Source organism: Saccoglossus kowalevskii, chromosome 20 (assembly GCF_978046115.1).
Source record: "Saccoglossus kowalevskii chromosome 20, keSacKowa6.1, whole genome shotgun sequence".
NCBI lineage: Eukaryota > Metazoa > Hemichordata > Enteropneusta > Harrimaniidae > Saccoglossus > Saccoglossus kowalevskii.
In genome coordinates, this window is record NC_140660.1 from 10,775,631 (window position 1) to 10,792,947 (window position 17,317).

General features: G+C 33.4%; 1 protein-coding gene across 1 annotated transcript; it reads right to left on the reverse strand.

The window, feature by feature from the left end:
* Positions 1 to 358: 358 nt before the first annotated feature.
* On the reverse strand, positions 359 to 11,009 carry LOC102806641 (arylsulfatase B-like). The gene is made up of 14 exons (XM_085494365.1): positions 10,958 to 11,009; positions 10,576 to 10,632; positions 10,066 to 10,107; positions 9,663 to 9,774; positions 6,893 to 6,944; positions 5,028 to 5,131; positions 4,134 to 4,252; positions 3,346 to 3,428; positions 3,131 to 3,232; positions 2,799 to 2,859; positions 2,479 to 2,576; positions 2,245 to 2,381; positions 1,426 to 1,484; positions 359 to 480 (listed from the first exon to the last, which is right to left on the reverse strand). Exons 1-14 carry the CDS (start codon positions 11,007 to 11,009, stop codon positions 359 to 361), a joined length of 1,200 nt encoding a protein of 399 aa, XP_085350491.1.
* Between the last annotated feature and the right edge of the window lie 6,308 nt (positions 11,010 to 17,317).

Here is a 17,317-nt window from a genome sequence, read left to right on the forward strand (position 1 = left end):
AAATGGATGTTGCAACTTTTAAAATGTACATAAAACCTGACCAATCATAATTCCTTATTTGCTTACATGAAAACACGACAGGGCGTACATATTTGTATGATAGATTGTATCATTAACAGCTACAAATCACGTGTATAATTTTCATGTAAGTTAGTACAACGTAGAGCCCGACAGACAATTTAAAGTAGGATAATATTCAAGTTACGAAAATAGGTTCAATCTACGACTCAAATGTATCCTTACGAACATTTAACTCTGATCATATTAACATGTTAATCACATTTTCATGCCATAAAAATAATCAGTTGTCTAACATGTTTAGTGTTTAGGTTAAATAAGAGATAGAAAATTCGATATCTCACCTTAGTGCAGCGCCATTTGTCACAGCATCCTCATCAAGATGAAGCAGAATTTCAGAACGTTCGGAAGGTTTGCCTTCACAGAAACTGTCCCATTGATTAATTCCATCAATATCATCATCTGAAAAACGAATCAGTTCAACATGATTATACGATGCTGAAGTAGTTGAAATACAAGGAGCTGTTTCGTGTCGCACATTTGCTGGTAATAATTATAAACCATGCAGTTTTATTTTATTGAATATTATTTATATGAAAATCATAAACAAATACATGTTCATATTTGTTCAGTACTAATATCATTGTGTCAATCTCATACAATTTATAGGGAAATCCAATAACCCCAAACAGTAAACAATTGACTGTGTTCTACCTTTATAATTTGTTGTCGACATACATTGTTTTTCAGTATGTCGTATGGAGAAATTCTCACTATCATTTTCGATTTTTCAAGTGACATTGCAGTTTTTTTCATTACTTCCATGAACGAGAGGCTTGCTTGTAGAAAGGCTGAATTAGAACAACCACTAGTAGTTTGAAAAACATCTCTTTTATCAACTCTCCTTGTATGATGAAGATTGCGCTTTGCGAGAGGGGTTTAACAAAATTGAAACCGGAAGAAGTATATGTGATTTGTCTGCTTGTTTATGACATTGAAAATACACATAACGTAAAATAAACAATTTTCATGTGATTCATTGTCGTGGACGAACGAGTACGGACTTCCGGTTCCAGTACGGACTTTTGATAATAGTTGTTGACTTACTGTATCGATCGAATATCGATGCCTCGTGATCATTTTTACTAAATGAAATCCAGAGATCAACAAAATAAGAACAAAGTAGCAAAATCTAAACCACTGAATATCAATTGAAGGCGTTCTAGTAAATTTCCCGTGTTGTTAATGTTCGAAACTAAATGTTATCATACTTCAATGTATGTGCATGAATACACTAAATGTTATCAGTGCACATGGGCCATAGATAGTGTACAGCATGGAACTAATATTTCCACTAGAAACACCAGGCCTTACTCCAAGTTGTTACACACGATGTAGTATACTCACCTGGTGTACCTCCAGCTACGGTTAGTAATGTTGCGAAAATATCAGTGAAATGGTACAACCTAAAATGATAAAATCGATTAATCGCCTAACAACATTACTAATACTTGTTATGCGAAAACATAGTAGTGTGGTGAATATTAATGAAGTGAAAGTCGTCGGAAAATGTGCTTGCCCTGGGCTTTGTCTTACAGGAATCAACGTATTGTGCATATTTGTATTCCATTATAGTACATTCCATAGGTTACACACATACACTTGTTATCAAAGTAATTCAACAACTAAATAGTTGTAACTCCGTCTTGCTTGCACCATAATCAATAGGTTATTGAAATCAATCCCATCGGCACTATCGGGCATAACAAATGCGTTCTATTTTTGAAGAATGTAAATCTTGATAATTTTCCCATGATATAGTACTAAGACCAGACTAAACATTTCATTTCAGAAAACATTCTTCATAGCTGTAGCTGAATGCTGTAGCAAGTGACATGAATGTAGCGTAGCAAGCAATATCGAATTGAATAATACAACAACATCCCATTAAATAGTCTAATAGGAGAAACAATCGCATAAAGAAATCCAGGTTCATGAATTCAAAATATATGTTCATTACATCATAGCAGATGTAAAAATGGACCAGGGGCCAATGTTTAAATTCAAATCGTGATTTTTAAAGTATTTCAAGATAAGTAAATTATGTAGTATGAATTATGCAAGGAATGAAATTACTAATCATGTGTGAATATACTGGCGTGAACATTCCTAGCTTACTGGATCAACATTGTGTCGTGTGTAATATTGCACAGTAAACCCACTCACTCATTGTTTACAGATCCGGGATTTTTCAACATACTACCATGGATGAATCCAGGCACTTTGACACCGCCTTCCCACATGGTAGCTTTGTTTCCCCTAAATGGATAGTTAGATCCTGCAAAACCGGCATCACCGCCATTCTAAGACGAACAATACCACATCAAGATTGAACCTTGCAAACATATTGTCAGTTTGTTATGTTAAAATACTGAAATGTAAAATGACACTCATACTTACATCACTGAGGAACACGAATATTGTGTCGTCCCACATACCCTTATCTTTTAAAGCTTGTGTAATGTTACCCACACCTTGGTCCATGGCTGCCATCATTCCTAAAATATAACAGGGAATTAAATAATTCTATTGTACACGAATAACATACACGAGTCCACGTTACTATCTAGGTGTGACGTCACACTGTGATGATAAACATTTTATAACTTCCATATCAGTACATGTATGTGATTTGTTACCGGACTACGTTCAGATTTCACATGTTTGCGGGCGTTCCTTGGAGAATGTTATTGTGAGACGATATTACTAACACAACTTGCCTGCAAATGTACGCCGATCTGCATCATCCACTTCAACGGTGTTTTCAAACCCTTTTGGCGCCTGAGAAGAAAAAAAATATTTATTATATTCTGCGCGATTCTTACTTTTGGAATATTTTAAGTCAAAACATTTTAATTTGTACCAACTGGTTGTTACAACATCATGTGACCCAACATACTGATAAGTCATTTGTTGTGAATGAATGTTTTGGTAATAACTTTATATTAATGTATATTGCGAGTTCAGTTTGTGTAGTGGTCATATGTGAATGCTGTTCTATGATTTTCAGATGAGCCAATGTAAGAATCAATTGATACTTATCCATACGTACCTGTAGAGGAAAGTGTGGCGCCATAAACGGAACATAGAGGAACAATGGAAATTCCGGATTGTGATTTCTAACAATCCGCTCTGCTCTTTCTGAAAATAACAACTGTAGTACAAAATAATTGAGAATGATATAAGCTTGTAAACGTTGTTTTTTTAGAAATGAAAGGAATCTGCCACCCGAGTTCACGCGTTTATAAAATAACATTTCCTTCATACCGTGTTATGTGTTCCGTTCTGGTGTGTAACCACTCCTGTATTATCTCTCATATCGATACCCGTAGCTAATGGTGGGCCTTGAACTGTAATAAATATATGGTGATTACAAACTTGAATGCATATCAAACGGTTGCATACAATTATTTGACATTCGTCAGACTAACACAGCGTCGAACCTATTCGAGTGAGATATAAGAAATAAAAACGTATATTATTCCGCTAGTCCTAAAAGTTGGCCTGAAAGTCATGTTTGTTTATTTCATCATGTGGCAAAGGTTTTACGAGGTAAACATATAATTATTGTAGTATGTTGCGATTCAAAATATGTTCTTCATATTGTAAAAGCATATTAGTACGCTCTCAAGTATTGAATCTAACGCCACCCATGTGTTACACACAGAGAACAAGTATGAAAATTAGAAGTTGTAGTTGTTTTTATATAAGTCCCATCCAGGTGTGTGTCACTGCTGCCACTGGATAGGTCATAACAATTGGTCTCTCTATATATGATTGTCTGTGGAGTCGGGCATTAAACCTGCGTGTGTATTCTAGTCACTGTACGTGCGCCTACCGAACACACTACTGGCATTTGAACAGATTTGAGTTATTGAGGCGACTTCTTAGCCCAATTAAATTGTTTGTGCGTGTTTATAAATTCCTCATACACCGATAGACAGCTATAATCGATTCGATAATTTTGCTGGACTTGACAATTCTTCCATTCCAAGCAACTTCCAAGTATTACAAAAAGTTTGAGCCACAATATTATAACACAACGTTTCACTTACATGGTATAGTAAGAACGTGCGATTCAAAATCAGATGTAGCTCCTTGGTAGCATCCATAATGCGAATCAAATCCACGCCACATTGGTGTCATTGACCAACTGCAGTCCCCGAGATGCCATCTGTAATTAAATAAATAAATAAATAAATAAATAAATAAATAAATGAATAAATAAATAAATAAATAAATAAATAAATAAATAAATAAATAAATAAATAAATAAATAAATAAATAAATAAATAAACTGTGAGTAAAAAGCTAAGAGATGAGATCAAACTGTTCTACAAGTGATAATGGTTGCATTTATTGCTCGTAAGCTTGACGACAGTGGCGGTATTTTTAATACTTATCTAAACATGAATCAATATATTTCATCGATTGATATCAGGCAATATTTTTTCACATTGTTATGCGTGCAAATGATCAATGAATAAAATTACAGAACAACCAGGACGTACTAACAATTCAACACAAGAGCAAAACAATTCATGTCATGTTAATATTGCAATCCAATATGATATTCCCATATAGTCGTGCTACAGAAAGAGTTCCCTGAGTTGCCCAACCCATGCCTAACTTGAACCATAGCTCTACTTATTTTCAGTGCAATATAACAAATAACTATACGTGAATCTAAACAGCAAGGGACGTAGAAGAACAGCTATAGGCGAGCAGCTCAAATGAACACTTACCATCATGATTTTACGTTTCAATGTCAGCTGTTGTATTTCAAGAGTAAACATTATTACAGGAAATATGTTTGCGGTGGTAATATGCAGTATCACTTTTCGTAAAATGTTAATGCATTTATATGCGAAGTATATGTTATTGTTTTTTTACACACAGATATATTGCTGAAATAGATACATGCTCAACAATATTCATCTCTCACTTACTTTCCAACTATATGATTCATGTATCCTTGCTCTTTCAGTTTATCTGCCAGTGTTGAATAATTAAGAGGCAAACAGTAGGGTTGCATTGGTATAACCACAAGATGCTAAAAACAGAACAAAAAACAGTGTTATAGAGTAGCCACACTGGACTTGACTACTGCATATTGTTAGATAAGTATAAACCTAAATATTAGCTTTAATAGAATCTGAGGTGCGTGGGATTTCAAATGAAGTCACAACGCAATACCACCATGTGGTCATAATAAAATAAATAACAAATTAGAACACAGTGGATACATTCAGTGTGTGATTCTTTCCAAATCTTCTGTACGGTAATTTTCGATATGTATTATGGCTAATGTTGTTGTTTTTTTGTTTTGTTTTGTAACAGATACATCAGTGCACACAAACAACAATACCTAACGCATTAGCCCGATTACTCCACCGGTATGACGATAAAAAAGCCAATACGAGATACTGATTCATAATTGCATACATGTTTTATGATTGAGTTTGGCTGTGTATAATAATTTGAAATGAGACCTTCAGCTTATAATTCCTTTTTTTAGAAAAGAGCTGAACATATAGTAAACCCACCACAAGTACAAATTATCACCATTAAGGTAATACTTAAGGTATGAAAAATTAAGTACCAAACGCAAATGTATATATTCACTATACTCATCCTATTGTTGACTCAACTATCAATTTTATACACAGATAGATGAGTATATTTTGATTACATTATACCAGTATATTGATGGTGTGAATCCATGGATTTGATTGGTTGAAACACAAAATTTGCACAGCTAATGCAAATGCACAGTTAATGCACAGCTAAACCAATTGGCCCTAGAACATGAATTGACTATAGGTTTAATGCGGAAATACATAAAACCAGTAGTTTTTTTTATTTTTAGGGAAATATAGTGGTTGAATTTTGGAAAAATATAGGAAAAAATACCGAATTAAAAACATTTGAAAAATTATATAACCATAATATTTCTTTTTGTTAAAGGCAGGATCCAAATTGTGAGCGTCGGCCGTTGGGGGATCGTAGTTCGCCACACAAACCTAAACCACCGTCCCTCAATACAGTGATGAACGTCATAATGCTGTTTTCTCTGTGTTGTGACCTTGAAATGAATTGCGAACATGATTGCAGTGAAATTATACCAAAAATGTATCCAGGTCAGATGTTGGGACTGACGTCACTGTGCCGGACACCGTACATGACCCACCACCGTGTCCCGCCATGTCCCAAACTTTGGTCGAACTAAATACTGCTGAACGTCAAATATCCATAGTTACAAGTAGTATGATGAGTCACAAAACGGGTTTATTTCACAACTGTACTTTCAATGGACCAATTACAGTCCAATTTAAACAAAAACCGGAATGTTTTAATGATCCAAACTGTACACGATCCTGGAAGGATATTTCAAATGGCGTAGACGCAGTCAGTAAAAGTTCAGAAGAGTCATCTTTTGTTATAATAATTTTTGTGTTTACGCTGTTCTATTCACTGTGTATACGTTTCGTTTTTCACGGGAATACAAACTAGTTTGTATTAAATTTGAATTGTGTTGCGTATGTAATTTTTGTATGCATTCAGTGTACAACTACATACTATTCTTATAAATATTCATGTTCAAGGGCCATAATCATGATTTTATAGTAGATGCAAGTAAACTTTATTTTTACTAGTTTTATCGAATTTTCAATATACTGGTATAATATAATAGCAATAACCCCCCGCCGAAGTTGGGTATACCACGATATATTGCACAATTCACGAAATATATGCACGAGACACAGGCCTTCGGCTGGGGTTATTGCTTAAATAAAACATATCACGGACATACCTGCATATTGGCTTTTGCTGGATATCTGCCAGTCATTAAAGCAACACGTGACCTGTAAACATGACAATTATGAATATGGTGTATAAAATTCGCTCAATGTCATTAGGTGTACGCCATATACAATAATTAACGTAAAAATACATTGATTTATTTATAGCAATTCAAGATCCAACTGCAAACATTATATTTCCTCAAATTTTCGATATTGGGGTTTGTGGTTTCATTGTTTGAATATGTGGGTCACTATTTTATTTATATTATCATTCTCTTATGAATATTGCAATGTGATTGAGGCCCTCTATATCTGAGATAAGTTTCTTTATTTCTCCTTCGTTTCCTGACGCAGAGGACGCTATTGCGTCGCGGTGTATTACACATCTTCAAAATAGTCCTATAACTTAATTTGTTAAGTCTCTTAATGTGTGTGTGGGACAGCCGCTATATACAGTTGTGGATTCTGATCTGTGCCATGTGGGTAAACAATTGTGGTTTCATTGTTCCTGGGCTTGAATATGCGAATTTAGTTCTGATATATATTAACAAACAATGCCCTATTACTCTGTACAACAGAATGTGAATACCCAATTAACATATGCGAGTGTTCTCTCCTAATAGAGTTAAAACTACAAAATACAGAAAATAAATGACATTTCACAGCTAAGAACGCAAATTTAAAATCGCTAATAATCGCGTTGCATCTCGCATCTAAGAGACGAGATTGAGTCTGAATGTCAATGCAGTCATTTAGGTCACTCGTGATTAAGTGTCCCAGATATTTATATGCAGTTACGTAATCAAGTAGTCTACAACTTAATTGACATATTTTAACCTTCGAGAACGAAGCTGAATTACGATACATACGGTTTTTTTCAATAAAAATGAGAGATCTAAGTTTGCCATACTGTCCAACCAATAATTATTGACCATACGCTCCTGTAGTGAATACTACAATATCGTCATTGTAAAATAAATGATTCATTCTCTGACTCCCTATTAAACAACCAAATGGAAGGGAGAATAGTTCAATACTGAGGTTATCAAGATAAAATGTAAAAAAATATGGGTGAAGAGATCCCACCCTGTTTCACACCATTGGTCGAATAAAAAACATCCGAAAAACAATTATTCAATCTAACAACAAATGTTTGGTGCTAGTACCAACAAATTAAAACTTTTATTAAATAAGTCTTAACACCCATAAGTAATAACTTTTCAAAAAGAATATCACGACGAACATAATCAAATTCTTTTGGGGCATCCATAAACGTAACAAAAACAGGTGTATTCAATCTCTTGTATTATGACAAAACTTCTTTTGAAACGAAAAATAGACATGTAAGTACCATGATCTGGCTTAACCCCAAACTGATAATAACTAGTAGAAAGACAATCAATGCATCTATTGAGCCAAACTTTCTCTAACAATTTTTATGACACAGCTACGATAATTAGACTGGTCAAGAATATCGCCCCGGATCTTTTAGAATGGCGACCATTACAGTAGACATAAGCTAATTAAGTTCAAAACCATGGATCAAATTTGCAGAAAAAACAAAGGGACAGCAGAACATAAACCCTAGGGGGTGCATATTTAAAAAAAAATCTGGATAAATACCATCAATACCTGGAGAAGCTCACGATTTTAACTCTTTTATCATATTAAAAATTTCTTTCGGGGATACTAACATATCTGTAGTAAAATCAGAAGTGGGAATTTCAATTTTAAAATCCACACCTGTCTTAGTAAGTATAGACTTGTAATGACGTTACCACATATCTGACACAGCAATGTCACCAGTACAACCACCGACAGTAGAAGGTGGTGTCGATATTTTTTTCGTGAGGAAATTCTTTTCCAATACTCCACATGGTCATTCTTTAGACTCTCCGCCAAAGCATTCGCTCTAAGCTCATTTTCCGATTTTTTCACATCTGACAAGCTGCCTCTTAAATTGGGCTCTGGACTTACGCATATTTTCAAAAAAATGGGCCCGACTTAGGGGGACCTTGCTCCTTCCAAATTAGAAAATCAGAAACGTGCTTTTTCATGGTAATCGTTAACAATGGTATTCCAACCTGGGACGGCCGGCTTGTTGGGTTTCTTTGTGCGTGGAATACTCTTATTGGCAGCAGCCCGTAAAGCAGAAATAATAATACAATAAAAGTTATCTATACTGTCTTTATGAATAGAATAACTAGGTTCGGATGGAAAATGTAATTCAGAAAGAAATTTATCTCACAACAGACTATAATTAGAAATGTCAGCAGCTGAAGCGATCCGCCAGCATGGCGTAGGAACTCTCTCAGACAAAGGTTTTAAGAGAAACCCCTATAGAAAAATGGTCGGACGAAATGTCTCTATAATTCTCTATAATTCTATTCGTAGCTTCAGTACATACGATATGGTCAATCCAGCTATGTTCACTTTTGTATGGTATAAATGGTTTCACGTCGTGTCTTACGAGATGCACGATAATAACAGTATTTCAAGGATTTCAGCATAAGCTAGTGTATATGTGACTTTATTGTTAGCTTACTGGTCTATTAAATCATTTTTGTCTGCTTAATGTGTATGGGTTCACCGGAATTACGTAAATGAGAAACATTATTATGGCAAAAATAATCTTCATACTCAGAAATTATGATCTCCATTAAAGTGAAAAACGTTTCGTCGTATTCACCAGGTTAAAGTAATTCAATTCGTTAATTAAAAAAACAACACAACACACAATTTCGTGATTGTAAGATGTCGTAGCATGTATATACTTACGGTGTGCAAATTGGCTGTGAATACATATTCTTGAAAATAACGCCCTCATTAGCAAGATTATTCAAATTTGGAGTAGGAATGAAATCGTTATGCCAACCAACATCGTTCCAGCCTTTGTTACATAAGCAGTAGTCAAACATAATTATGATGGAAAGGAATCAATCATCAGTTATCAGCACATCCTATCATATTAATCATACGTAGATTTCGTGATTGAAATCTTGATCTTAGAAATATTTATAATTAATTGGGAGAAACAATATAATTTAAATTTTTGATTTTAGACTCTCATAAACACTGCTGATGAAATCTCATTAAAGCATGGAATTCATGGGCAGAAAATCAACACAGAAAACTATTAAATATTTGTAGGTGAGTACTCAAACTGTACATGTACACATACCTGCATCATCGACTAGTATGAACACAATATGAGGTTTTTTCCCTTTGATATTACACGAATCATCATCATCATCATCATCATCATCATCATCATCATCATCATCATCATCATCATCATCATCATCATCATCATCATCATCATCATCATCATTGTTCCCATTATTATCAGTTTCATCATCTTCATTATCAAAGTTAATACCGTTTCCCTCTGAAAATGCATTGAAAGAATGCTTATGACTTCGAGAAAGTTCTGACAAAGAAAGCTAAACTTGGAAAGCCTGCCCTTGTCATAATTATACGTATTGCTCCTAAAATAAATTGAAATACCTTGATTTACTCCATCTTGTCTCTTCATAACACCTATATAATTGAATATATCATGTTATTTACTGCGCATCAGGAAAGACAAGTATTGATGCAAAGTCAATATACTATCTTCAACAAAGTGACATTTGTTCGTTAACAAGTTCCAACATACATAAATATAATAAAAAATAATTATTGTTATTACCTGGACTTGTCATGCCCCTGGAGACTTTCTTCAAATCAAATCTTTTTCGTCCATGAACTAAAATAATGAGTGTTACATAAGCAATACTATGTTTCTACAAAAATTAAACTGCACGTTTAACAAATTGAAACGTATTCATTTTTTTCATGAATGATTGACCACTAGAGGGCGTTAATAGTATATAATATAATGAGCAAGAATATATGCGGAGTGGTAAGGTAATAATGCATATTCCACCAGTGATTGGTGGCTGCTCAAATGCTCGTTTGGGAAGTGTATAGGATATCTTTTATTTTTTTCTCCCTTATATTACATATTTCTCCCTTAAAGAAAATAATCCAAACTCATATAATTACACCAAGTGCATATCCACTGTACTCACCTTGATCTGCAGTCGCCAATGCAAGCATACAGATGATCAGAACTATGACCATTATGCATTATGCTGTATTGGGTTTTATATATTTGTTCTATAAACATGGAAGTATCGTTCGTGTTATAACATTATTATGATGCATAGCAATAATAATAATAATAATAATAATAATAATAATAATAATAATAATAATAATATTTTTTTCTTTTTCAGAAAAAAAATAGGATAATCACATATAAATTTCATTGAACCAGATAATTTTCAATCGTTATGAGGATATAGTACATCATAATAGAAACGATCTCAATTATTAATAAATACAATATTTTATTCATATTGAATCAATACAAATGAAAATCCATTGTTCGTAAAATAAACCTAAAAATGCGCTAACGAATTTGTGTTCTAGTCAAGTGTCTTACCTTCATATTTTTCTAATTATTGAAATTTTTTCTGCTTGTTTTCACCTATTGAAATGATTCATACAAATACATTATTTACATCACATCAAAATACGAAATCGATAACAAAAGGAGAAATTATAATTATAAATATTTCTTGCTATATGATAAGAATAACATGTCAAAAATAGAGAACTTTTTAGAGCCAGGTCAATTTTAATATATAAAGTTGATACCAGAATAGCAACCATAATTTTAATAATATGTTATTATGTTATGGTTTGTTTATTTCTGAAAAAAAAACATAAAGCAAATCACCATATGCCATTGTCACATCAGCAATATTTTGCTTCGAACAATGTTTTTTCAGATTCATGGCACTTTAATGGCTAACACTACCACAACACCCTCTAAACTCCGGTACAACGCACACCCCAATTAAACATGTCAACATCATTTCATTTGCCAGAGATTTTGTTTTATTCACAGAGTGCGTTGCATTAAGGTAGAGATTGTATGAATTTTTAAATTTTGTTATTATTTTTTACACAAAAATGTGATTTTTTGGGCAAAATCGATTTAAAAAAATAGCTTCTAAACCATGCTTCTGTTTTCTGTCAAAATTGGTTTACGGGTACATCTGTTTACATCTGAAGAATGCGCTGTCTTGAAAACTGTCTACCAGTTGTCAATTTTGCAGGGCATCAGCTCAAATGTCACTACTTCAACTTTATGCATAAATTAAAACCCAGACTAGTTGTCGGCACAATTGTTGTAACACTGTTCAGCCAAAACAATGCCCGGACGGCGTTTTGAAGATAAACACATTGTCAATCATTTGTTTCAAAATTTCAAAACTAAGGTCAAAGCGTCTAGGAGCTATTTTTTAAAGTTCTGGGATGTGCACTAAAAAGAAACTGAGATAATAGCTAATTTGCATAACAATTCACTCAGTAAGAAGTTTGCTAATGCCCATAATTAAAATGGCTGTAACAGTTCCAAATTTAAATGTATTATCGTTTTGTAAAAAGTTAAATATAGTGCATAATATGGAGATCCCGTCATTTATTTTTTTCACCATGTTTCTTTTTTATCGTTTATGAACAGCCTTGCTAAATGTTGCTAAATATTCAAAAAAGAGAATGTTTGCACCCGTTATCTATATTTTAAAATCGTCTTTTGAGTATGTTCCACTATTCACAATTCTACAAAATTTCAATAGTCTATAGCCAAGACTGTTTGGATAATAAAAAGCAAAAAAAAAATTCACTCCCAAGTGCCCACAAATCTGCATCTCTACCTTAAGCAGTACGTACATGTATTAAAATGGCTGTAACAAAATCCGACACAGTAAGCCAGGATGAAGTAAATTGCTTTGATTAAAACAAGAGAGTTTATCGTATTGCAGGAGTTTAAAATTAAATTTATTTATTTGTTTGTTTGTTTGTTTTATTTATTTATTTATTTATTTATTTATTTATTTATTTATTTATTTATTTATTTATTTATTTATTTATTTATTTATTTATTTATTTATTTATTTATTTATTTATTTATTTATTTATTTATTTATTTATTTATTTATTTATTTATTTATTTATTTAACAAAATCCGACACAGTAAGCCAGGATGAAGTAAATTGCGTTGATTAAAACAAGAGAGATTATCGTATTGCATGCATCACCTGTTGTACCACAATAATCGTCTGTTATTAAGTACTTCACTTTGATGTCTCCGACCATAATGTTTTCACACCATCTACCGAATAATTATAAATTATACCTAAACGGAACGAATCTAACAAAATACAAACTGATGGCGGGTTTGATAATACACACTTGATGGTTTTAATGCTTTTAACCAATTATAGCAGGCGTAACAGCAGTGAGATGTGATATTCAAATAATGTTTGTGAGGGTAATATCACACTAATGGACTGTACAAACTATAAAATGAATTGAACGAGTGTCAAAAAACCTGAATTACAAAGCTACCAAACATATCTTGCAAGATGCAATGTATTATTCTATTAAATAATTCAACAGTCATATTAGCTTATCTCCCTAATGACGAGTTGTTAAAAGTAGCATTGCTATAGATTTTGTGCGTGTGTCACATTCAATTACGTCAGAAATATATACGGACGTCAACGGTTCATGATACGGACGTCAACGCTTCATATATATCGCATTTGTACGAAGCGAACGTTTACAGAATTTCACGGTGTTATGCTTCGAGCGTCTACCTGCAAAATCACACTGTATCAAGGTGGGATAGTTCAGTTGTTTTACCCATATTAAACAGGGACGACAACATGGCAGCCAAATATTGCGTATTCAGACAAAACTAATACAACATGCAATTGTAGGTGCACAAAATAAGGAATACATGTATGCGATAATAGTCGTATTTATATACGGGTATTTTGGAAATGGTCAATCAATATAAGTACAAGTTGTATGTGCATTCTCGTTGACTATCTTTCTATTATATATATCTACGGACATACCATGATAATCAAACGTTTGTGCGAACTACATCACTGTTATTTTACCAAGAAAAATACATCACCTTGAAATCTAACAAAACGATAATTACAAAATGGGGTGTGTTATTGAATAACAGTAGTTAATATTTCTACATACAAATCATTATAGCTGTATATGTTCTTGAGTTGATCGTAGTACACAGTTTTGCTGAGTAACTTTACCGTAAAATCGTTTTGAAAGGTGAATGAATTTGTTACAATATCTTATAAATCAATACAACACTTTATTAAGCAAAAATATAGGCCAATTTCTGAGTTGTGTCAAATAATAAAACAATATCAAATATCTCACATCACTTACTAATCCGGCTGATTTGCCCAATAGTTCATTTTTTCGTCGATAACAATTACACAATTTATGCTGACAATTGTTTGCAGAACAGTGTCTTCAAATAAGTTATATATATATATATTGTCTGGAATGACGTATTCTTGAAGTCGTGATTACCCGCATAGTTGTCGCAATACTCGTACAGAAATACTGGAGATCATTTATAGTTATACCACGCCATCAATATTAGTCATTCGATGTTAGTATTGGCATGTGGCGTTTTGCCCATGCACTGATACGTTGAAAAATAATTTACATAAACGTCAAGGCTACGTGAGTGAAAGCACCATCCCATAAACAGAAAGAATATTATTGTTAGGATACATACTATCAATAAGCACACACAATAAAATTAAACTTCAGATCAAACACCAATATAGTACCTGCACAATCTAATTTGTCAAAAGTGTCACCAATGTTTGAATATGATTGCGTCAAACATTTTGGTTGTTGAAGTCCATGGTCATAACCATACTAAATAATTATGTCAAAACAGAATAAATATTCGCCAATATGCTTCATTTTATAACGAAACCTGATTACCATTGATGTAGTTACACTGGGATATTGTATTTGTAATTGTAAAAAGTGTTCTACATGTATATCTTTATTTAATTTGACCATTGAGATCGATTTGCATCCGGGTTATTAGGCAATATGAAAAATAAATAATAGTCTAATATTATAAGAGAAATATACCAAAGCAGCTCTGGCAGATGTCACGACTCTCACGTTAGGTCCAATACTTATCAGGCATGGTACATTTGACTATGACACAGGTACAGCTGGTATAATATGTTTAGTTGAAAATACTTACTTATAACTGACATATTTTTTACGGTATGCATATGCTAGGTATTCTTTCACGCATTTGACGTAGGTATACAATGCGCAAGTGTGTATATAACTTTACGTTCCACCTAAATCATATTTGTTTTGCACTTTTTTTTCATCGATGGAACTATTGCGAACGTCAAATAAGTGTTAAGTCATTAAAGACGAACAGTTTGGCATGTCCAGTATATAGACAGAAGACAGAAGCGATTTGTATGTTGGTGGAATATAAGCAAAACCCTTCAAGCATTATTGGTAACACATATAGCAAAATTTGGTAAGTGGCATGACATACCTTGATACCGTTGTGTGTGTTTCTTTTTACCAATGATTAACACTGGCAGGCTGGTAGCGTGACAGGAGAATACTCTTATATACACAGCTGATAGCGTGTATAGTTTAACAACTTATCCCTAACAACATAACCCGTGGATTAAACAAGTCGTTAGAAAACAAAAATGTTGGAATAATTTAAGTAAACGATAGTGCAATAGGCGTATATATATAAATATAAAGTAGCATTAGCTGAAACAAATATATGACAAAAAATAGTAATGTTTAATGAAAACCATATTGCCTGATTACATAAATCAACATATGATTGAAAAGCGTTGTTGTAAAATTACGCGAGCGCCGGTTCGAGTCACGCACGCAGTACGTGTTTACTATAATTAGACATAGTCTTTACCTTGCCGTTTATTCGGTGTTATTTGCTTACTTTACTTCCTATGTCGACAGCAACTATGAGTTGTAAAATTAAGCTTTCTCTGGCATTTTTTTTTTGCACTTCGAGATATTTGTTATTCTTATAGTGGATTGGTTGATACAATACACGTGGTGCCATTGCCATTCACAGTCGACTTCATTATACTGCTATCAAATGTCGTCACTCGTATCAATCAGCTCCACAGACAAGCACTAATTATATGCATAAGATAATATCACATTACTAGTTTTCACATGTTCTGTTTTCGTAGCATACTTTTTCCCAATATATTATGAAAGCAAACAAATCGTTGGTATGTTTCATCAGGCAGAAATATTATTTAGTTACGAATATGACATTCCATTGGCATGTATACAGTATGCATAGTTCTCCTCTTGATGACCTTAGTTGAATGTGTGACAGCTTTTCAAAAAATATTTGTGTGCAAAATAGTTTGTAAAACGACTGGACGATCAATAATACATACAGTGAACCCTCGCTAAATCGCGGGTGTGGGGAATCCAATCTTACCGAGGGGGTCATGCGCTGAAAATGGCTGTCCCCCCTGTGTATCTCAGTAATTGACGGACAGTAAGTGTTAAGTTGTCCCCTCCAGCCCTTTAATGGTCAATTAAATACAGGATGCAGCGAAACATTAGTTCTTTTACTCCAAAACTGCTGGCAAATACAGCAGAATTTTGGAGAACCACCATACTACCTGCGATTTTCCAAAATCGCGACGTATTGCAACGCTACTTTCATGTAATTCGCAAGGCCCGTCATTTTTGCTTGTCGACGACTTGCAAAGTCTACGTACACAGTTAGACATAAATTACAGTAGATAACATTTATCTGATTGGTTAAAAAACGTCGCTTATCAGCAGCGGAAACACGCGGCAATAAAATTTTCCGATCTCTACATAAATGCTACTCCTTCGTCAAGAATGGCGTTTAGGAACAGGAGGGTTCATTAATTTATAATATATAACTAACAAAAATAGTATTCATTATACCAGTTTGAAAAAGTGCAATGGAAATGTAATGTAAGTAAGTAATAGGTCAAAGTTAATATTCAGTTTAGGGTGGACCACTAGTTATGTTTACCGGAAGGGAAAGAGAGAGGAGACAATTTGATTTTGTGGTAGATTAGGAAGAGACTGTTGGAATGGCAGCCACATGGTAGATTAATGGTTTTGAACTATTGGCAGGGAAACCAAAACATATGTTTTTTATGTTAAATAGTCTGGGTTGGAAAAGTAAATGATATGAATACTATGATTGTTAGATTTTAACACAGTCTCTTACTTTTTGGTATTTTTTTTCAATAATAACAGTTATTTGTATTGTATTGTATTGTATTGTATTGTGCTTCGGTGCATCCAGTCTAAATGTAGACGTTTCTAAAGCAGCGTTAACTGATTTTGTGTTATTATTTTATTTTTTTATTTTAACTAATATTATTCTATTATTCATCACTCATTAATATATGGAGGAGCACTCGCTCTATACTCATCGAGGCGCTGCTTCATTTCATTGATAATATCTT

Coding starts and splice junctions, on each gene's coding strand:
- LOC102806641 (XM_085494365.1), bottom strand. CDS start 11,009: ATGGTCATAGTTCTGATCATCTGTATGCTTGCATTGGCGACTGCAGAT. Junction 10,108..10,575: donor CAGGGGCATGACAAGTCCAG/GTAATAACAATA, acceptor GTAATATCAAAG/GGAAAAAACCTCATATTGTG. Junction 5,132..6,892: donor CAGCAAAAGCCAATATGCAG/GTATGTCCGTGA, acceptor TTCTGTTTTTAG/CATCTTGTGGTTATACCAAT.